The sequence below is a fragment of the Lathyrus oleraceus genome, chromosome 7, assembly GCF_024323335.1.
Source record: "Lathyrus oleraceus cultivar Zhongwan6 chromosome 7, CAAS_Psat_ZW6_1.0, whole genome shotgun sequence".
In the NCBI taxonomy this organism is placed as follows: Eukaryota; Viridiplantae; Streptophyta; class Magnoliopsida; order Fabales; family Fabaceae; genus Lathyrus; species Lathyrus oleraceus.
Window position 1 is genome coordinate 113,794,848 of NC_066585.1, and position 17,563 is coordinate 113,812,410.

The 17,563-nt window shown below is 33.9% G+C and overlaps 1 protein-coding gene across 1 annotated transcript; it reads left to right on the plus strand.

Moving 5' to 3' along the window:
• The first annotated feature begins 16,444 nt into the window (after positions 1-16,444).
• On the plus strand, positions 16,445-16,939 carry LOC127102311 (uncharacterized). The gene has a single exon (XM_051039691.1). The coding sequence runs from the start codon at positions 16,445-16,447 to the stop codon at positions 16,937-16,939; it is 495 nt and encodes a 164-aa protein (XP_050895648.1).
• Positions 16,940-17,563: the final 624 nt, after the last annotated feature.

Consider the following 17,563-nt stretch of genomic DNA (forward strand, 5'->3'; position numbering starts at 1 on the left):
TGCAGTGTTTATGCAAAAATTTGAAATCAAAATTTATTGATATGAACGGGTGAAATACAATGAACGAGTCGTTGATCAAGTCATTCACAGTATGCAAGTTGGTGCCATCAAATGATTTACAAAAATCGTTTGGAGTCAAGTTAACACAACCTTGTTATAGTATGCTTTCAAAATAAACCCTGCCTCAATTAGGTCTTTTAAGGGTTGTAACGTGGTCTGGTTCACGGTTTTTTTGAAACAAAAGGATATAAGGCTCAAAATTTATTTTTACCCACCCCTTCTTCTTGATGATCTCCAGTTCCTACGTTCAGTTAATTCAATACACGCATTCGACTTCCAAGAGGGTTCGAAGGTGTGATGAGGATTCAAGACGAATTTTCTTGAAATGGCAGTCACCATATTTTTTTGTCGAGGATTTAATGACCTCTTTTGATTGATTTTCTTTATCCCTAATTTTTCCTGGACCGCTTCTCTGAAGCTTTTGGTCCATCAGGATGCCCTAACTTTTGCCTAAGTCATTTTGTGGTATTTGACTTAACAGACTTTTTCAATCTTTTTTTTTATGCGTGTGACTGCCACATTATTGGTGGATGAGGATCAACCAACATTAATTTTATCTTTTCTCAACTTCTTCGACACTTCAACATGTGCGCGAAGGATAACATGTGGTTGAACCTAATTGGAGGGTGTACATATGGACAATTTTTTTGAAAGATCGAATGCACGATCAAACTATCTGAACATAACTACCCTGCCCCAGGTTAAGATTAAGGGTTTTAGATCCGAAATAAACACCAACTTCTAGGCTCAAAGTGGTTGACTAGGGATTAACTCCTTATCTCTTCAGTGTTTGGGGATTTGAAACAATGCCTTACATCATCGACAAAGTTTTCTTCAAAAGCATACCACAACAATTTCAGGTGTTTTGTTTTCATCATCCTCCTTCCAATCTTTGTTAACACAACGGTTTGATAAACAAAAGTGAATGAGAGGAGAATTTTTGTTTTTTAACATAAATGAAAAACGAGTGAATACGAATGGATCAATTCAAAAGATGCATAAACATTTCATTAATCTTACCAATTCAAATAAAACAACAATGTTTAAAAGCAAATAACAACCAACATGCAAAGAAACTACAAAAGAAATGTTGAAACAACCAAATGATTGCCAGCTTTAGGGAATTGATTTCTTCAAACTTGAAGATTGGGATCAACCAGCTTTTTGACATGATGATCTTCAAATTCTTTTCTTTCAATCTCATCGTCGAACGCAACCCTCTTGGATCCACTACTCACTTCTCCTTTTCTTTCATTGGTATAGGTCGTGACATTGGAAATCCAAGGCGGTATCTCAATGCTCTTACCAGGAAACAATGATAGCTCACTAGCCACATCCCTGACATCTTCCTTGTGGTACAAAACCTTTAGGGGTCTCAAGGGTCCTTTCCCTTTCTCATCATCTGGCCCAGAAATCAAGGTATATGTACCTGAGCCTTCCTCCTTGAGTGTTGGTGACCTTATGTCAATTAATCCTTGCAGCTTGAGCTTAAAACTCATGCATTCCTCGATGGAGTGCCCCATTGTTCCAGTATGGTATTCGCACTTGATCTTCGGGTGATCTTCTTCAAAAACTAAGCTCTTTTTGTTAATCAGTCCTCGTACCAAGGCTTTTAGCGCAAAGCAAGAATCTAGGTCATGTCCCAATGCCCCTTTATGGAATTCACATGTTGCATTTGGATTGTACCATGGCAGGTATGGTGACACAGGCGTGGGAGCTCGAGGTGTCACCAAAGCATTTTGGATCAGTTGCGGGTAGAGCTTGCTATATGGCACCGGAATCGAGTCATTGTGATCCTTGTTCCTCTTGTTTTGACTCTGATTTTTATTCTGAACCTGGCTTTGGTGACTTTGAGGAGGAATAGCCATAGGATGTTGCTGATGACGTCTTGAGGGAGGTCCATATACTGGTAAATGAGGAGTTGCCACATAGAATTTCCCTTGACTTGGGGTGACACCAGATGGATGCGGGGTAGTAGCTCTCTTTGTTGCAGCAGTGTATATTGGGTGACCCTCTTTTCTCAACAAGACTTGCAGGGTTTCCAAGACCTATCTCATTTGGCTCTTCAAAAGATTAAGTTCCTCCTTCAGCGCTTCTTGGCTTTTCCTTAGCTTGTCCATCATCTCCTGAGACATGGTTCTTTGTTCTAAACGCGTGATGAGAATCACTTTGCTTCACGGACAAAGGATGGATGAGTTTGTTTTTTTTTTTTTTTGGTATTTTGTCTGGAAAATGACATGCGTTATGATGAGATGCATATGCAATGAAATGTGAATGAATGCAATGTAAGCCATGCATATTTGTGTTTTTTTTAATACACGGGTTCAAAAGTCCGAGGTACTGGTAAATTTGATTGCTTTTCCAAAACGGGGTTCTCACCGGGTATGATCTAGGGCTTTGTTACAAAGGATCCCCCGAGTCATTGATTCACAAGAATGTTTGACGCTTACGGGAAATAATTTCCGGTCGTCAACTCCATCAAGGGAATCTATTCTGGGTGAGGTTCTCGTACCGACCCTTACGAAGTATTCACCTCGGGAGTCCGTACTACGCAACCATCGACTGGGTTCTAGACAGGATACTCAGAGTCATGGATTCAAAAGACTGTTTGACGCTTACGGAAAATACTTTCCGATCATCAACTCCATCTGGAGAATCTATTTTGAGCGAGGTTCTCGTATCGATCCTTACGAGGTATCCACCTCGGGAATCCATACTACACAACCATCATTTCTAGTTGGCCAAAGGTTTAATGTTCTAAAAGGTCCTTAGAGTCATGGACCCCTTTGAAACATCGGCGCTTACGAGGTATACACCTCGGGAGACAATATTTGCAAAAGGATCTACTCTAAGTGAGGTTCTCGTACCTACTCTTACGAAGTATACACCTCGGGAGTCTGTACTACTCAACCATCGTCCTATCTTATGTTTTTTCGCTCTAGACTCGGGTGTAGAGTCTTTCCCACATGGTTTGCAATCAAAAACCCAAATACCAACACGTTGGAACCAATATACAACAAATATATCAATATAATAATAAAGATAATAGAAAGCAATAAATAAGGAAAAGCCACACAATTAAACAAACAAAGGCACACAGACGTCCTAACTAGGCTTGACTCGCTTAGGATTTTATCGTCCCCAGCAGAGTCGCCATCTGTCGCACCTCGGAAAAAATGGGGATACGACTTCAAAGCGAAGCGCGATCGCACGCTCGCAATGATGGACTGAACAGAGTCGCCACCGAACTTTATTTATTCCTAAAAAGGAAAGGGGAAATATCGATAAAACCCAAGACAAAAGAAAGGATAAGATATGGTCATCGTAACCAATATCAGGGTTCGGGAGGCGATTACGCAGGGGGAAGGTATTAGCACCCCTCACGTCCGTTGTACTCAACGGGAACCATTAGGTCAATTGTGTGCGTTAGTGTTAGTTTGAAATGTTAGGCTTTTCAAATTATTAGGTGGGAAAGAAAGAATATAAGAGAGAGGAAATGTTTTTGGATTTTTGACGAAGGACTAAACCTAAGTTTTTTATTAATGGGCCTGACAAGATTTAAAAATCCTGCTCCTACGTATCTCAAAAGAGAAATCAAGGCTTACGTAGTTCTGGGTAGAAAAATGTTTGTTTGTTGGTCGATTTTAGCAAAAGCTATATTGTATTAATCGACGAAAACATTGTTTTACCCAAAACAGATGAGGAATGGACGCATACCACACATCGAACGGATTTATAAATCTACATTCGGAAAAGCGTCATTTATCTCTACTCAACAATCGTGGCCGAAACATTGTTTTGTATCATCTTAAGACAATATACCTTTCATTTATGAAAAATGTTTTTGATTAATCGCACGGCGGCGAGAAAAAAGTTTGATTGGTTGGAGGTATTTTGAGTGATGGCGAGAACTTGGATGAGCGAGATATACATCTCGAATCCTAGCCTCAGGAGTGCATGGTATACACCATGTTCCATTTCCATCTTTATTAAAAAAAGTTAAAATAGGAATTAAGTATTTTGGAATTTGATTGAGAAAAAGGGTTTGAAGAAACCGCATTGACAATTTTAGACGATGGCGAGAGTTAAGATTGGCGAGGCATACGTCTCGAATCTTAACCTCAGGAGTGCATGGTATACACCATGTTCCATTTCCACCTTTATTAAAAAAGGTTAAATAAGATTTAAGTATCTTAGATTTGATTGAGAAAAGGGTTTGAAGAAACCGCATTGACAATTTTAGGCGATGGCGAGAGTTAAGATTGGCGAGGCATACGTCTCGAATCTTAACCTCAGGAGTGCATGGTATACACCATGTTCCATTTCCACCTTTATTGAGAAAGTGTTAAATAAGAATTAGGTATTTTGGTTTTGTTGTGAAAATGACTTGACCTAGATCAAGTATTGATGGGCGTTTGAGAAAGATTTGAATGAGTGTTTGATAGAGCAAAGTGGATAAATTGGATGATGGCGAGAGCTAGGATTGGCGAGATATACATCTCGAATCCTAGTCTCAGGAGTGCGTGGTATACACCACGTTCCACTTCCATCTTTATTAAAAAAGTGTTAAATAAGAATTAATATTTTTTTGAGTTTTTGATTATGAAAAATGGCTTGACGTTGAATCAAGCATTTGATGAAATTTTTTGAAATGGGATGGAATAGAAAGGAGAAATGAATTGGTTTGTTTATTGAGAAAATACTCGACGTTGGATCGAGTCATATTTTTTTGTATTTTTTGAAATTGTTGATTTTATTCTTGTGTTAGTATTAACTAAACAACCAAGCAATAAAGAAATAAAATAGTACAAAATTATTACACATCGGGGGAGTGGGGTACATTTTGTCAAATGGGGATTCAAAATCATGAAATAATTAAATCGGGCCCAAACAACAAATAATGCATGAGTGTAAGTGCAAGAGAACCGGCTCATTGTAAGAAAGCCCAAGAGTAAGCTATGTGAGGTTGATGGCGATGCTTAAAAAGCAATCGACTTACAAGGGTGTGGAAAATGGGCTCGATATTAAATCGAGAAAATATGATTTTTATAAGTTAAAAAAATGGTTTCGAATGCATGATGCAATTAAAAGAAAAAACAAATCTATATTATTAAACAATAATAAAAAAAGAAATATAAATAATAAAGCATAAATATGAAAGAAAATATTAAAAGAAAGAAAAACTACGCCTAGGAGTATCGAACCCACTAAACTAAAGATCTAGAAGCCACTCCCCTCCACCAGATCACTTACTAACTAACTGATAATTTAATGCTAACTTAAATGTATAGACTAAGATAAACTAAAAGAGAATAAAAATGAAAAAACTAAATAATAAAAAAAAACTGTAGAGTACCCTCACTAATCCCAACCCCTTGGCCGTTGGTTTCTTCAAAAAAAAAATGGGAAATGGAAAATAATTATTGACTAAACCTAGGAAACCTAATCATAAATTTAATAGTTTTAAAAATGACTTATTCTGTATGGAATAAATTAAAAAAAAAACATTAAGAAAAAGTACAGACTCGTTCTAACAAAAACACAACCTCAAATGCTCTCTCTATCTCTTATCCGCCGCTCTCTCTCTCAATCTCACAATGCTCCCTCAATCTCTCACCTAAAACCCTTACGTCTTCAACCTCTCACCTCTCTCACGAGCGCGTCCCCAAACCCAAATACCCTCAACCTCACTCAAATTGTGTAAGAATCCAATGGTTGAAACGAAGAAGCTCACCTTCGGCGGTGGCAACAATGACGAATCTCGAACCTCCCTCTTTCGCCTCTTCCCAATAGGTTATTTTTTTTATTTTTTAGATTTAGGGTTTTTCTGTTTGCTCCGTTTTTCAATCCGCCTCCCTCTCTCAATTTTTTTGTCGTTAATTTTTCGTCCTCCCCACTGATTTCTCTTTCTCTCCTTTTATGCTCCAGATTAGGGTTTCAAATTCGGTCTCTAGAGCTCAAAGAAGAAAATGCCAAAACACTTTTTTGTGCTCAGTACTGGATTGGCCCTGTTTGATGCTGTAATTCGGAAAGGGTACTCTGAACTTAGCTTTTTCTGATCGCTTTTGCCTTAATCCCAAATTGGGAAATTTCTGGATTTTAATGCTTTGCTGTTAATCCTTTGTTACTGCAGTGAAAAGGTTGCAATGGTGAAAACGTGAGGAGCTTCGGTTCAGCCAAGCAAGCCGACGATGATGGAACCAGTTCTGTGGATTTCTTTTGATCGATTCCGTTATATCCAGAATAATAAAGGTAATTCAGTTTAACCTATTCCTCAACCCTGTTTCCTGCAATAATATAATTTGCTCGTTTTTTTTGATCCGTTAAAACGTAAGCTTCAAATTTCCTTGACTAATAGAAGAGCGTTCACAACTTTGATGCGCAGGTACAGATGATTCGGCGGACCTGTTCTTTGGCAGTCGAGACAATGTAGGTGCTAAAACTAAACGGTGGTATAGAAACCATAAATGCAAACCAGTACTTCGGTGTCTTGTTATTTGTTGGCTGCTGCAGCCGTATTAATGTATTTGGGGCTGTTTGGCTATGCTGACTTGTGGTTTCAATTGGCGGGTTGACTCAAGGAATAGCATCTCAAATGGTTGTCTGCCGCAATTCGTCGACAAGGCTTCCGGTGCTTTGTTGGAGTTGAGTTACCTGCAAATGCAGCTCTTTCTCTTTAGTTGTAACCGGTATTTCCTGCATAAGATTGCTTTGTTAGATTGACAGGCTTAACCTTCATTTCCTTCCGCTGCAGGTTTGTCAAGGATGTATCAATTCAACAATGTGATCACTAATGCTAACAAGCCATTCCATCTCTCTCTGGCACATTTCTTTTCTTCGAAATTCACATTGATCTTGTGTTGTTGTTGTAGCCTGCTTGTTTGGTTTTAATGATGGCAAGTTCAATCGGAAGTAACTGAAGTGTTATGGACCGCTGTAGGTGATGACAGGATGCAAGTGTAAGGCTTGTCATGGTAAGTTCTCGAATTGGACATATGACAAGAACAAGAATTGATGTCCGCTTTTGACCACGATCAATTGGCAGAGACTTCACAACAACTTCAATCGATGGAAGCAAAAAGGCAACTGTTTCTGTACTTGTTGAACACTACAATAATTTCTTCACCATTTGCTCTTCATTTTCTTGTTGTAACAAGAACACCATTTTCTTTATTTCAGGTACATGCTGGACTTCTTATGCGTTTTTGTGGCATCCGGTACTATTGGATTCTATACATGCTTTTGGTTCACAAGGCTCATCCACTCTTCATTCAAAATTGATTAGTTATAGCAGTCAATGGTTTGTGCTACATCTCCAAATAAGAAAGGCATTGAAGCATAACTAAGAAGCTTAGAGCAAATGAAGGGTCCAATAGCAAAATTTGGCACAAGAGTGACAACATCCAATCCATCTTCTCCTCTCTCTGAATTTGATGCAAGTTTTGATTTTATTTTCTTTTGTAGGATTGAAATTGAAGTGTTGATTTTGTTAAGGATTTGTTGCAGGGCCTGCCATCACTACTGTTATGATGTTTTGGGCGTGACAAGGCATAGCTCTGTTCAGATGTTAAGTTCCAGAATGATAATAAGGCCGGCACCAACAATGATCTTATCGTTGGAGAGAAGCTAATGCCAGCAGTTGGTGTCCAGTTGTATCCCACAAATATACTGTCCTATCATCACCGGCTGTCACAAAAAGGTGCCGACTAAACCGAGAATAATCAAGAACTCTCAACATCTATTGATTGGGATCTTTGAGTTTAGTCGTCCTTCGCCTAGAGGCAAGGTTATGAAGTGTAAGGTCTCCATTGAGGCTAACAGAAGCCAAATTATATAAGTATTCACATAACACTTTTGGTAGCAAATCTGAGTAGGACTCCACAAAAAAACCTCTGTAAATTCTAATATAGTGAAAAGCCAAAGTACGCTCGTCTTCATGTTCCAACACCAAACTCCCATTCCTTTTTAGTTCTTCTATATTTTTTACCATTTTTCCTGATAATGGAACATATCCTGGCATGTGCATACTGCGAATGAACAAAAGTATTTCCCTTATTGTTAAGCATCTAATCAAAATTGAAAGTGTAATCTGTTAATCCATTGATCTTCCAGTCAGCATACTTAACGGCGCCACATCCAATTGCCTTTGATGTTTTCTCACTCTCTTCTTCTCGGAAACTTGACTTGAAAACTCTTGAAGTAAGATTTGTTTGGAGAGAAATAATCACAGTAGTAACCATTGCAAGTATTAATAAAAGGATCACGAGCATCATTTTGTTTGCACATCGTGCATGGAACACCAGTATTAAGTCATACAACTATATGTGATGTTCACTGAATATATGCCTTACCAAGAGCGTCGAGTTCATACTCCATATGTCAATGTTTATTGTCAATCAGAGGTAGAATTATTGGACCATTCTGGAATGCACTTGAGTTAAACTCGGAAGCTTCCAAAGCTCCATCCAGCACAAACATAAGGCCCAATTCTGAGGTGAACGCAAGACTTGCTTGTTGCACCGGCTTTGTGAACTTTACCAAGCCATAGTTTGTCTCAAAAATAGTATTTGTCAAGTGACGGTTCATGTCCACTCCAAAACACATAATTTTGAATCACATCCTATCCTCCTTCTTTAGCCGTTAATCATGGTGACTTGATAATCAATAAAACACCTACTTCATGTTGAGCAATAAGTAAAGTTGCAAGTATCACAAACAACAACACATTGAGCTTGAAACCCACTAAGGATAATGAACCTTGAATACGTTATGTTTTTTCAACACTTCATCCTAAGCTTCAACGTATATAAATAGAGAGAAAGTAGGGATTAGGATCCTTGGGATTCTTGGGGATGGGCTGGATTTGGTCCAAATGCCAATTTTTTGTAAATTTGTAATATATAGGACTTGTAATGATTGTAATATTTGGTGTGAATGAAAAATGGGTGACCTTGTGGCAAAACTAAATTGTTCTCTTGTACCTTAGAACTTCCCGACATTCTTGTGATGGGATATTTTATCCACATGCTATGGATGATTATGATTGAATGAATGAAAAATATGAAATAGTAAACATGAACATATATGAAGGTGAATGAAGAAAGAATGCAAACGAGTGATTGATGGGGAAAAAAAAAATCAGGACCAAAATCGGGGTATGACAAAAAGCACCAATTTTATTCGATTATAAGAAATGAATGAGTCCAAACCAATCAAACAAAATAAAATTTTAAAAAGGGTTAAATATACGAAACCTTTCTGCAAAGAGAGCGGAATTTGGTTAACCCCCCATTAAAAAAAAATTGATTCCCACTTGTAATGTAAAGATTTCGTTTATTTTCCCCTTTTGTTGATCAGTAGACTATGATATCATGATATTTGTTGAGTTAGCCGTCCATGTGGCCTTTTATTTAATATTTTCTTTATTTAGGTTGACATGTCATCATGTAATTTGCTCCCCTTAAAATTTAGGGTTTCCCCGATTCTAGTGATTGTCGAAGAAGGAAGACATAGAAGGAAGAAATATGTAAGGATACGAATGATGACGGAGAAGGAAGACGAAGGAAAACGAAGAAGGAAGACGAATGAAGACGAAGGAAGAACAATGTATGAGGTTAGGTTTTTCGATCTATGTTTCTTTAGTGATTGTAATGTTGATTGAATGCAAGATTCTCTATAGTGATTGTAATGTCTGAGGTTAGATTTTTTGAACTCAGGATTTCCGATCTCAATATTTTTTTATTTTCCCCTTTTAGGTCATAGAGTTTAATGTAGTTTTTCACCATGAAGCTTTATTTGTAAGGGACAACAAGAAGAACTAGTTCTATAGAGGTGAGGTTCAATCCATAGTATTTGGGAAAATATTGAGAAACCTACCATGTTTGAAATTCATAACTTGGTTAAGAGTTTAGGTTATGAAGCAGGATGTTGTAGGGTTTGGACTAGACATGTTGAAATAGATCCCAAAAATAATCAGTTAAGTAATGATAACAAGGACGATGTATATGATTTTGTTGCATATACTTATGTAAGCAAACTTGGTGACCACATTTATATGGAACATGAAGTGAAAGATATAAAATTGAAAGTAAGGGGACCTCAGTTCATTAATGAGATGTTAGATATGGAAGGAAGTGAGGATAAGGAAGTTGAAGGCTTTGATGATAGCGAGGATGAAAGAATTATTGCCCTTACAGATGGATTTGAAGTGAATCTACCCCCAATTAGATCTAACATAGTTGCTACTGTTTGACTAATTTATAGTTCCCAAGACAAATTTGAAGATGATTAATATGTTAGTGATGAATTAGGTAGCTCAGATCCGGTTGAATCTGATGATGATAAATGTAAAGAGACTAAGTTTGAAAAGTTTAGAAAATAGCATCTTAATAAGGACTATCAGTTTAAGTGGGTATGAAATTTAAGTCTCTAGCTTATTTTAGAGATTCAATTCATGAGTGGTTAGTATTGAATGGTAAGAAAATTACCTTTATGAAAAATGAGAGTCAATGGTAGAATGTAAGGCTAAATGTGATTTTTCAGATCTATGCTCTAAAGTGGCCACAAGCACACTTATGATATAAATACATTAGTGGGTACACACACATCTGCAAGGGTTTTGAACAATAGATATACAAACTCAAGATGGGTGGTCAAGGCAGTAGTGAAGAAAATTCAAATATCTGAGAAAGTAAGAATTCGTAATATTATGCAAAATATGAGACAAAATTATTTTGTGGGGATTACTGTTGCTAGAGCATGGAAGACAAAGTTGATTATAAAGAATGTTATTTAAGGAGATGCTGATAAGCAATATAAAAATTTATTGAAATATGTTGTTGAGTTAAGAAGGGTTAACGTTGGGAATATTGTTAAGATCAATGTTGAGAGACCAAACTCATCAATACAACCAAGATTTATATGGTAAGTGTAAGACCGACATATAATATACATCTAGAAAATATATTATACATAGTACAATTAGTATTGAATACACATAAGAGCCTATTGTTACTATTATTATTATTATACATCAATATATATATATATATAATATATATATATATATATATATATATATATATATATATATATATATATATATATATATATATTCTCTTTATAATAATAATAATTATTAAAATTGAGATTTTAGTGTTTTTCACATTTTGAGTTTTGGGCCTTTAAATACCAATCTAAGCCTTGGTTATATTGTTGGATTTGGTCTATCAACATTGATCTTAACAATATTTCCAATATTTATTTTTCTTAACTTAACAACATACCTCCATAAAATTTATATTGCTTATCAACATCTCCTTCAATAACATTCTTTACAATCAACTTTGTATTTCATGCTCTAGCAACACGAATCCCCACAGAATAATTTTGTCTCATATTTTGCATAATATCACAAATTCTCACTTTCTTAAATGTTTGAATTTTCTTCACTCCTGCATTGGTCATCAATCTTGAGTTTGCATATCTATTATTCAAAAAATTTGCACATGTGTGGGTACCCACTAATGTATTTATAGCATAAGTGCGCTTGTGACTCACTTTAGAGCATAGAAATAAAAAATCACATTTAGTCTTATATTCTACCATTGACTCTCATTTTTCACAAAGGTAATTTCCTTACCACTTAATACTAACCACTCACGAATTGCATCTCTAAAATCAGCTAAAAAATTAAATTATATACCCCATTTTATATTTTATTTTTGTTTTTTTATTTTTATATTATTAAATATTTTTTATTTATATTAAAATAACTAAATAGAGAAAACAATTATTTAATATATCTTATATATAAAAGTTATTATGTCTCTTAATAACCCTTAGGCACCATAATTAAGGATAATATATATAAAAGTTGTTAAGTCACTTAATAACACTTAGCGCCAAAATTAAGGGTAATATGATAATTTTTTATTCAAATATTTATTTATTTAATTTTATTATTTTCACCGTTAAATAATTATTTTTTATTTTAATTAATAAACTATATATTTATTTATTTAATTTTATTATTTACACCGGTAACTAATTATTTTTTATTTTGAATAATAAACTAATATTTTTTAGAGATTAATTGAAATACACCGTCAGTGTAATAGGGTTTTACACCATCAGTTAATTATAGACGTTGGATATTAAAAGAAGTTTAACTTTTATTTTAAAAATCTATAAAGTAATACCAACGGGTGATGGTGATGAACCGACGGTGTAAAACTTTTTACACTGACAGTGTATAGTAATTAATCTCTATTTTTTATAACTAGCCATTTCTTTGATGATTACCTCCAGACTTACTATTTTTTATTTTAATAAATAAAACAATTATGATTTTTTTAAAATAAAACTTATCCATTTATTAATCCATATATTTTTTTTTAAATATCATTATTTTTTGTCAAGTTAAATCTCATTAGTTTAATTAATAAATCATTATCTTAAATCATATTTTCATCACTAATTAATTAATCAAAAATTTCTAACTTAAAAATGGAAATCCACGTTTTTAATGACTTATGTATAAAAGTTGTTAATTTATTTAATAAGACTTATGCTAAAATTAAGGGTAATATGATAATTTTTTATTCAAATATTTATTTATTTTATTAATTACACCACTAAGTAATTATTTTTTATTTTAATTAATAAATTATATATTTATTTATTTAATTTTACTATTTACACCTGTAACTAATTATTTTTTATTTAAATTATAAACTAATATTTTGTGTATAACTATCCACTAACTAGCCATTTCTTTGATTATTACCCCACTAACTTACTAGTTTTTCTTTAATAAATAAAACAATTATTATTTTTTTAAAATAAAACTTATCCATTTATTAATCCATTTTTTGTTTTTAAATATCATTATTTTTTTGTCAAGTTAAATCTCATTATTGTAATTAGTAAATTATTATCTTAAATCATATTTTCATCACTAATTAATTAAACAAATATTTATAAACTTAAAAATGAAAGTCCAACGTTTTTAATGACTTAATTAGATAAAAAAACAAAAACAAAAAACATAAAATATAATATTCATTAATGATTAATGAAATAAAAATATCTAATAAAAAAAGTAGTTTTCTTATTTTTCTTATTACGTAATCCTTTGTATAACCCACCCAACACGTTGTTTTCATCTTATTAATTCTCTTTCAACTTAATTTCATTTTATTTCTTAGTCCTTTGTATAATCCACCCACTAACTACAATAATTTCTTAATTATTCTTTAGTTATTAATTAATTAAAAATGACTAAAATAATAAAACACATTACTATTTTTTAACTTCTCATCACTCATGCCTTACCATATTATGCACCCATTAACACATTATAAAAAAAATATTTAAAACTTTTTTTTCTTTTTTTCTTATAAATAATTATTAAATTAAAATAATATTACATTACACAAACTCACATTCTTATTTATCCCACTAAATCTCAACATCAATATTTATCCCACTAAATCATCTTTACTCCAACGGTATTAAGTATAAATTAAACTCTCAGTTTGTAAAATAATCACATTTCTACTTTGAGTTCAATAAAGGAATGTTTAGATCAATCAATTTTAAAGTTCCAGAAAGCAAATGAGACAAAACAAACCGACCATTAGTCCAATTTTACAAGGGACTATTCATCAAGATTTATTTTTATATATTTGTTAGAATTTTTGAGTCACAAAATTGTAATATTACATGTATTAGAGTCATTTTTATAATTAAACAAAAATATAGTGGTCTAATTAATAATAAGTTTGTGCTAAAAACATAAATATCATGAAAGATAAGATTAATGTATAGATATCATAATTCGATATATAATTTGATGAGGGGGAGATTATGAAAAATACATCTTATATTTAGTTCAATTTTGATGAAGACAAAGATTATCAAAGAAGAAAATGATCAAAAGTATCATACACATCGATAATGAAGTTGATCAAGAAGGTTGAACATACAAATTCAAGTCAAGATTTGAGACAAGTGAACATAACTAAGGTACTCATTGCAATTCATACTATCTTACTTTAAATTGCTTAGAATTCCATTTATCACATCATCTAAAAATATTCTTGCATAATCATGCATGATTACCTAAAAAAAATTCTTCATCTAATTCTTGTGACAAGTGTTTGTACACAAAGTTGTGTAAGAATATAGTGATATTCTTTTGTCTCTGTTGACTACATATTGATCATTAGCAATTAGATGAATGGAATTTTAGAAGTAAAGAGATTTCTAACTTTCACATTCAAGATGAATGATCTTGGACCAGTTGACACACTTTTGGAGATCAAAGTAAAACGAAATAGTGAGGGTTATGAACTTAGTCAAAACATTATATTGAGAAAGTCCTTAACAAGTTCAAACACTTAAATTTCAAGAAAGTGAGTACTCCATTTGATTCTAGTGTCAAACTTCAAAAATAATGATGAAAGAGTTGTGGCTCAATTGGAATATGCAAGTGTATGCAATGAACTAGATCCGACATAGAATTCACAATTAGTAAAGTGGGTAGATTTTACTAGCAATCCAAATGGTGAGAACCAGAAGGCAATTAAAAAAATCTATCAAAATTCTACATTTCATCTTCCTTACATTCGAGTTTTCATCGGTCTTGTGCAAACTCGAGTATAAACTGAATTATCTTAGGTATTCATGCGTTCCAACTCTAAGACATTTAAGAGTGCTTTAAATACTTAAAGAAAAGTGATTTTGTTCACGATTCTAACCTCAATCGATTCTATTTAAATTAATTTTTCTAACAACCTCCACTAACTTACTATTTTTCCTGTTAATAAATAAAACAATTATGATTTTCAAAAAATAAAACATATTAATCTATTAATCCATTTTTTTTAAATATCATCATTTTCTGTCAATTTAAATCTCATTATTTAATTAATAAATCATTATCTTAAATTATATTTTCATCAATAATTATTTAAACAAAAATTTCTAAACTTAAAAATGGAAATCTCACATTTTTAATTACTTAACTAGATAAAAAAAATATATATATAAAAATATAAATAATAAATATTCATTAATAATTAATTAAATAAAAATATCTAAAAAATAGAAAAAATAGTTTTCTTATTTTACATTGACAGTGTAAATTTATTTTACGCTGTCAACCAATGACGGTCATGCATCATGCCATGTCAGACTGCAAATTTTAAAATACTTATATAATATGGCAAAATGATATATTTTTATTAGATGATAGTGTAAAACGTTTTTACACTGTTAGTGCATCACCATTAAACTATTTTCTTATGATAAAAGTGATGATGCACTGACACTGTAAATTTATTTTACACTGTCAACCAATGACGACCATGCATTCTGCCGTGTCAGACTGCAAATTTTAAAATACTTATTTGACATGGCAAAATGATATATTTTTATTAGATGATAGTGTAAAACATTTTTATACTGTCAGTGCATCACCGTTAAACTTTTTTCTTATGAGAAAAGGGATGATGCACTGGCAATGTAAATTTATTTTACACTGTCAACCAATGACGATCATGCATCCCGCCGTGTCATACTGCAAATTTTAAAATACTTATATGACATGGGAAAATGATATATTTTTATTAGATGATAATGTAAAATGTTTTTACACTGTCAGTGCATCACCATTAAACTCTTTTCTTATGAGAAAAGGGGTGATGCAATGACAGTGTAAATTTATTTTACACTGTCAATCAATGACGACCAAGCATCCCGCCGTGTCAGACTTCAAATTTTAAAATACTTATTTGACATGACAAATGTTTGAGTTTGAATTTGTCTAAGTTGAATAAGTCATCTATTGTTACTTAGTGGAGTTTTGTTCCTAGTTTATAGCTATAGTGAAATATGTTTCCTAGTTTCTAGTGTAGTGGAGTCAATTTCCTAATTTCTAGCTTATTTTCGTTATTTTATTTATTTCTCCTGTAAGGCTATATAATGCCATAGTCTTTGATTTAATACATTATCACTTTCAGCTTTATATTTCACATTTGGTATCAGAGCAAAAACCTGTGTGAGAAAGTGATCGAGAGAGATGTCTGAGAGATCTGAAAAATTTGTGCAGCCAGCCATCCCAAAATTTGATGGCCATTACGATTTTTGGTCCATGACGATGGAGAATTTTCTGAGAAGCAGAGAATTGTGGAGTCTGGTGGAAGATGGCATTCCGGCGATGTCGATCGAAACAACACGGGCGAGTGAGGTGCAAAATAAATTGGTATAAGAGGCGAAGTTGAAGGATTTGAAGGTCAAGAATTTCTTGTTCCAGTCCATTGACAGAGAGATTCTGGAAACTATTCTTGACAAAGGTACCTCTAAGGCTATCTGGGAATCCATGAAAAAGAAGTATCAAGGCTCTACAAAGGTGAAAAGGGCGCAATTGCAAGCTTTGAGAAGGGAGTTCGAATTGCTGGCCATGAAAGAAGGAGAGAAGATCGACATTTTCCTAGGAAGAACCTTGACGGTGGTTAACAAGATGAAGGTGAATGGTGAATCAATGGAGCAGAGCACAATCGTGAGCAAAATTCTCATATCGCTAACCTCGAGATTCAACTATGTGGTGTGTTCGATTGAGGAATCGAATGATCTGAGCACGATGAGTATCGATGAATTACATGGCAGCCTACTTGTCCATGAGCAGCGATTGAATGGATATGTGCAAGAAGAGCTGGCACTAAAAGTGTATCAAGATGAAAAACCTAGTAGAGGAAGAGGTCGCGGAATGTTCCGAGGTGGACGCGATAGAGGAAGAGGAAGAAACGCGGTAGAGGAAGAGGAAGAAACGCAGTCGATCGTGCCATTATCGAGTGCTACAAATGTCACCAATTAGGGCACTATCAGAACGAGTGTCCCGAATGGGAGAAGAAGGCGAATTATGCTGAACTAGAAGAAGAAGAAGAGTTGCTCTTGATGTCTTATCTTGAGAAACATCAGGCAAACAGAAAAGAAGTTTGGTTCCTTGATTCCGGGTGTAGCAATCATATGACCGGGTGCAAAGATTGGTTTTTCGAGTTGGAAGAAGGTTTGAATCGATCTGTGAAACTTGGAAACGACACAAGAATGTCGGTGGTGGGAAAAGGAAGCGTCAAAGTACAAGTTAACGGAGCCACCCAAGTCATACCTGAAGTTTATTATGTCCCAGAGCTCAAGAACAATTTACTAAGCCTTGGACAATTGCAGGAGAGAGGCTTGGCAATTTTGATTCGTGATGGAACCTGCAAAGTATATCATCCCAAGAAAGGTGCAATCATGGAGACTAATATGAGTGGAAACAGGATGTTCTTTCTTCTAACATCCAAATTGCAGAAAAACACGATGTGCTTGAAGACAGAAGAGGTGATCGAGAAGGAGACGAATTTGTGGCATCGCCGTTTTGGGCATTAAACCAAGAAGCTCTAAAACAACTTGCACAAAAGAAGATGGTTATTGGGCTGCCGATGCTGAAGTCCACGAA

Bases quoted from the DNA above. Each gene is read 5' to 3' on its own strand.
- LOC127102311 (XM_051039691.1), top strand. From the start codon at position 16,445: ATGAAAAAGAAGTATCAAGGCTCTACAAAGGTGAAAAGGGCGCAATTG.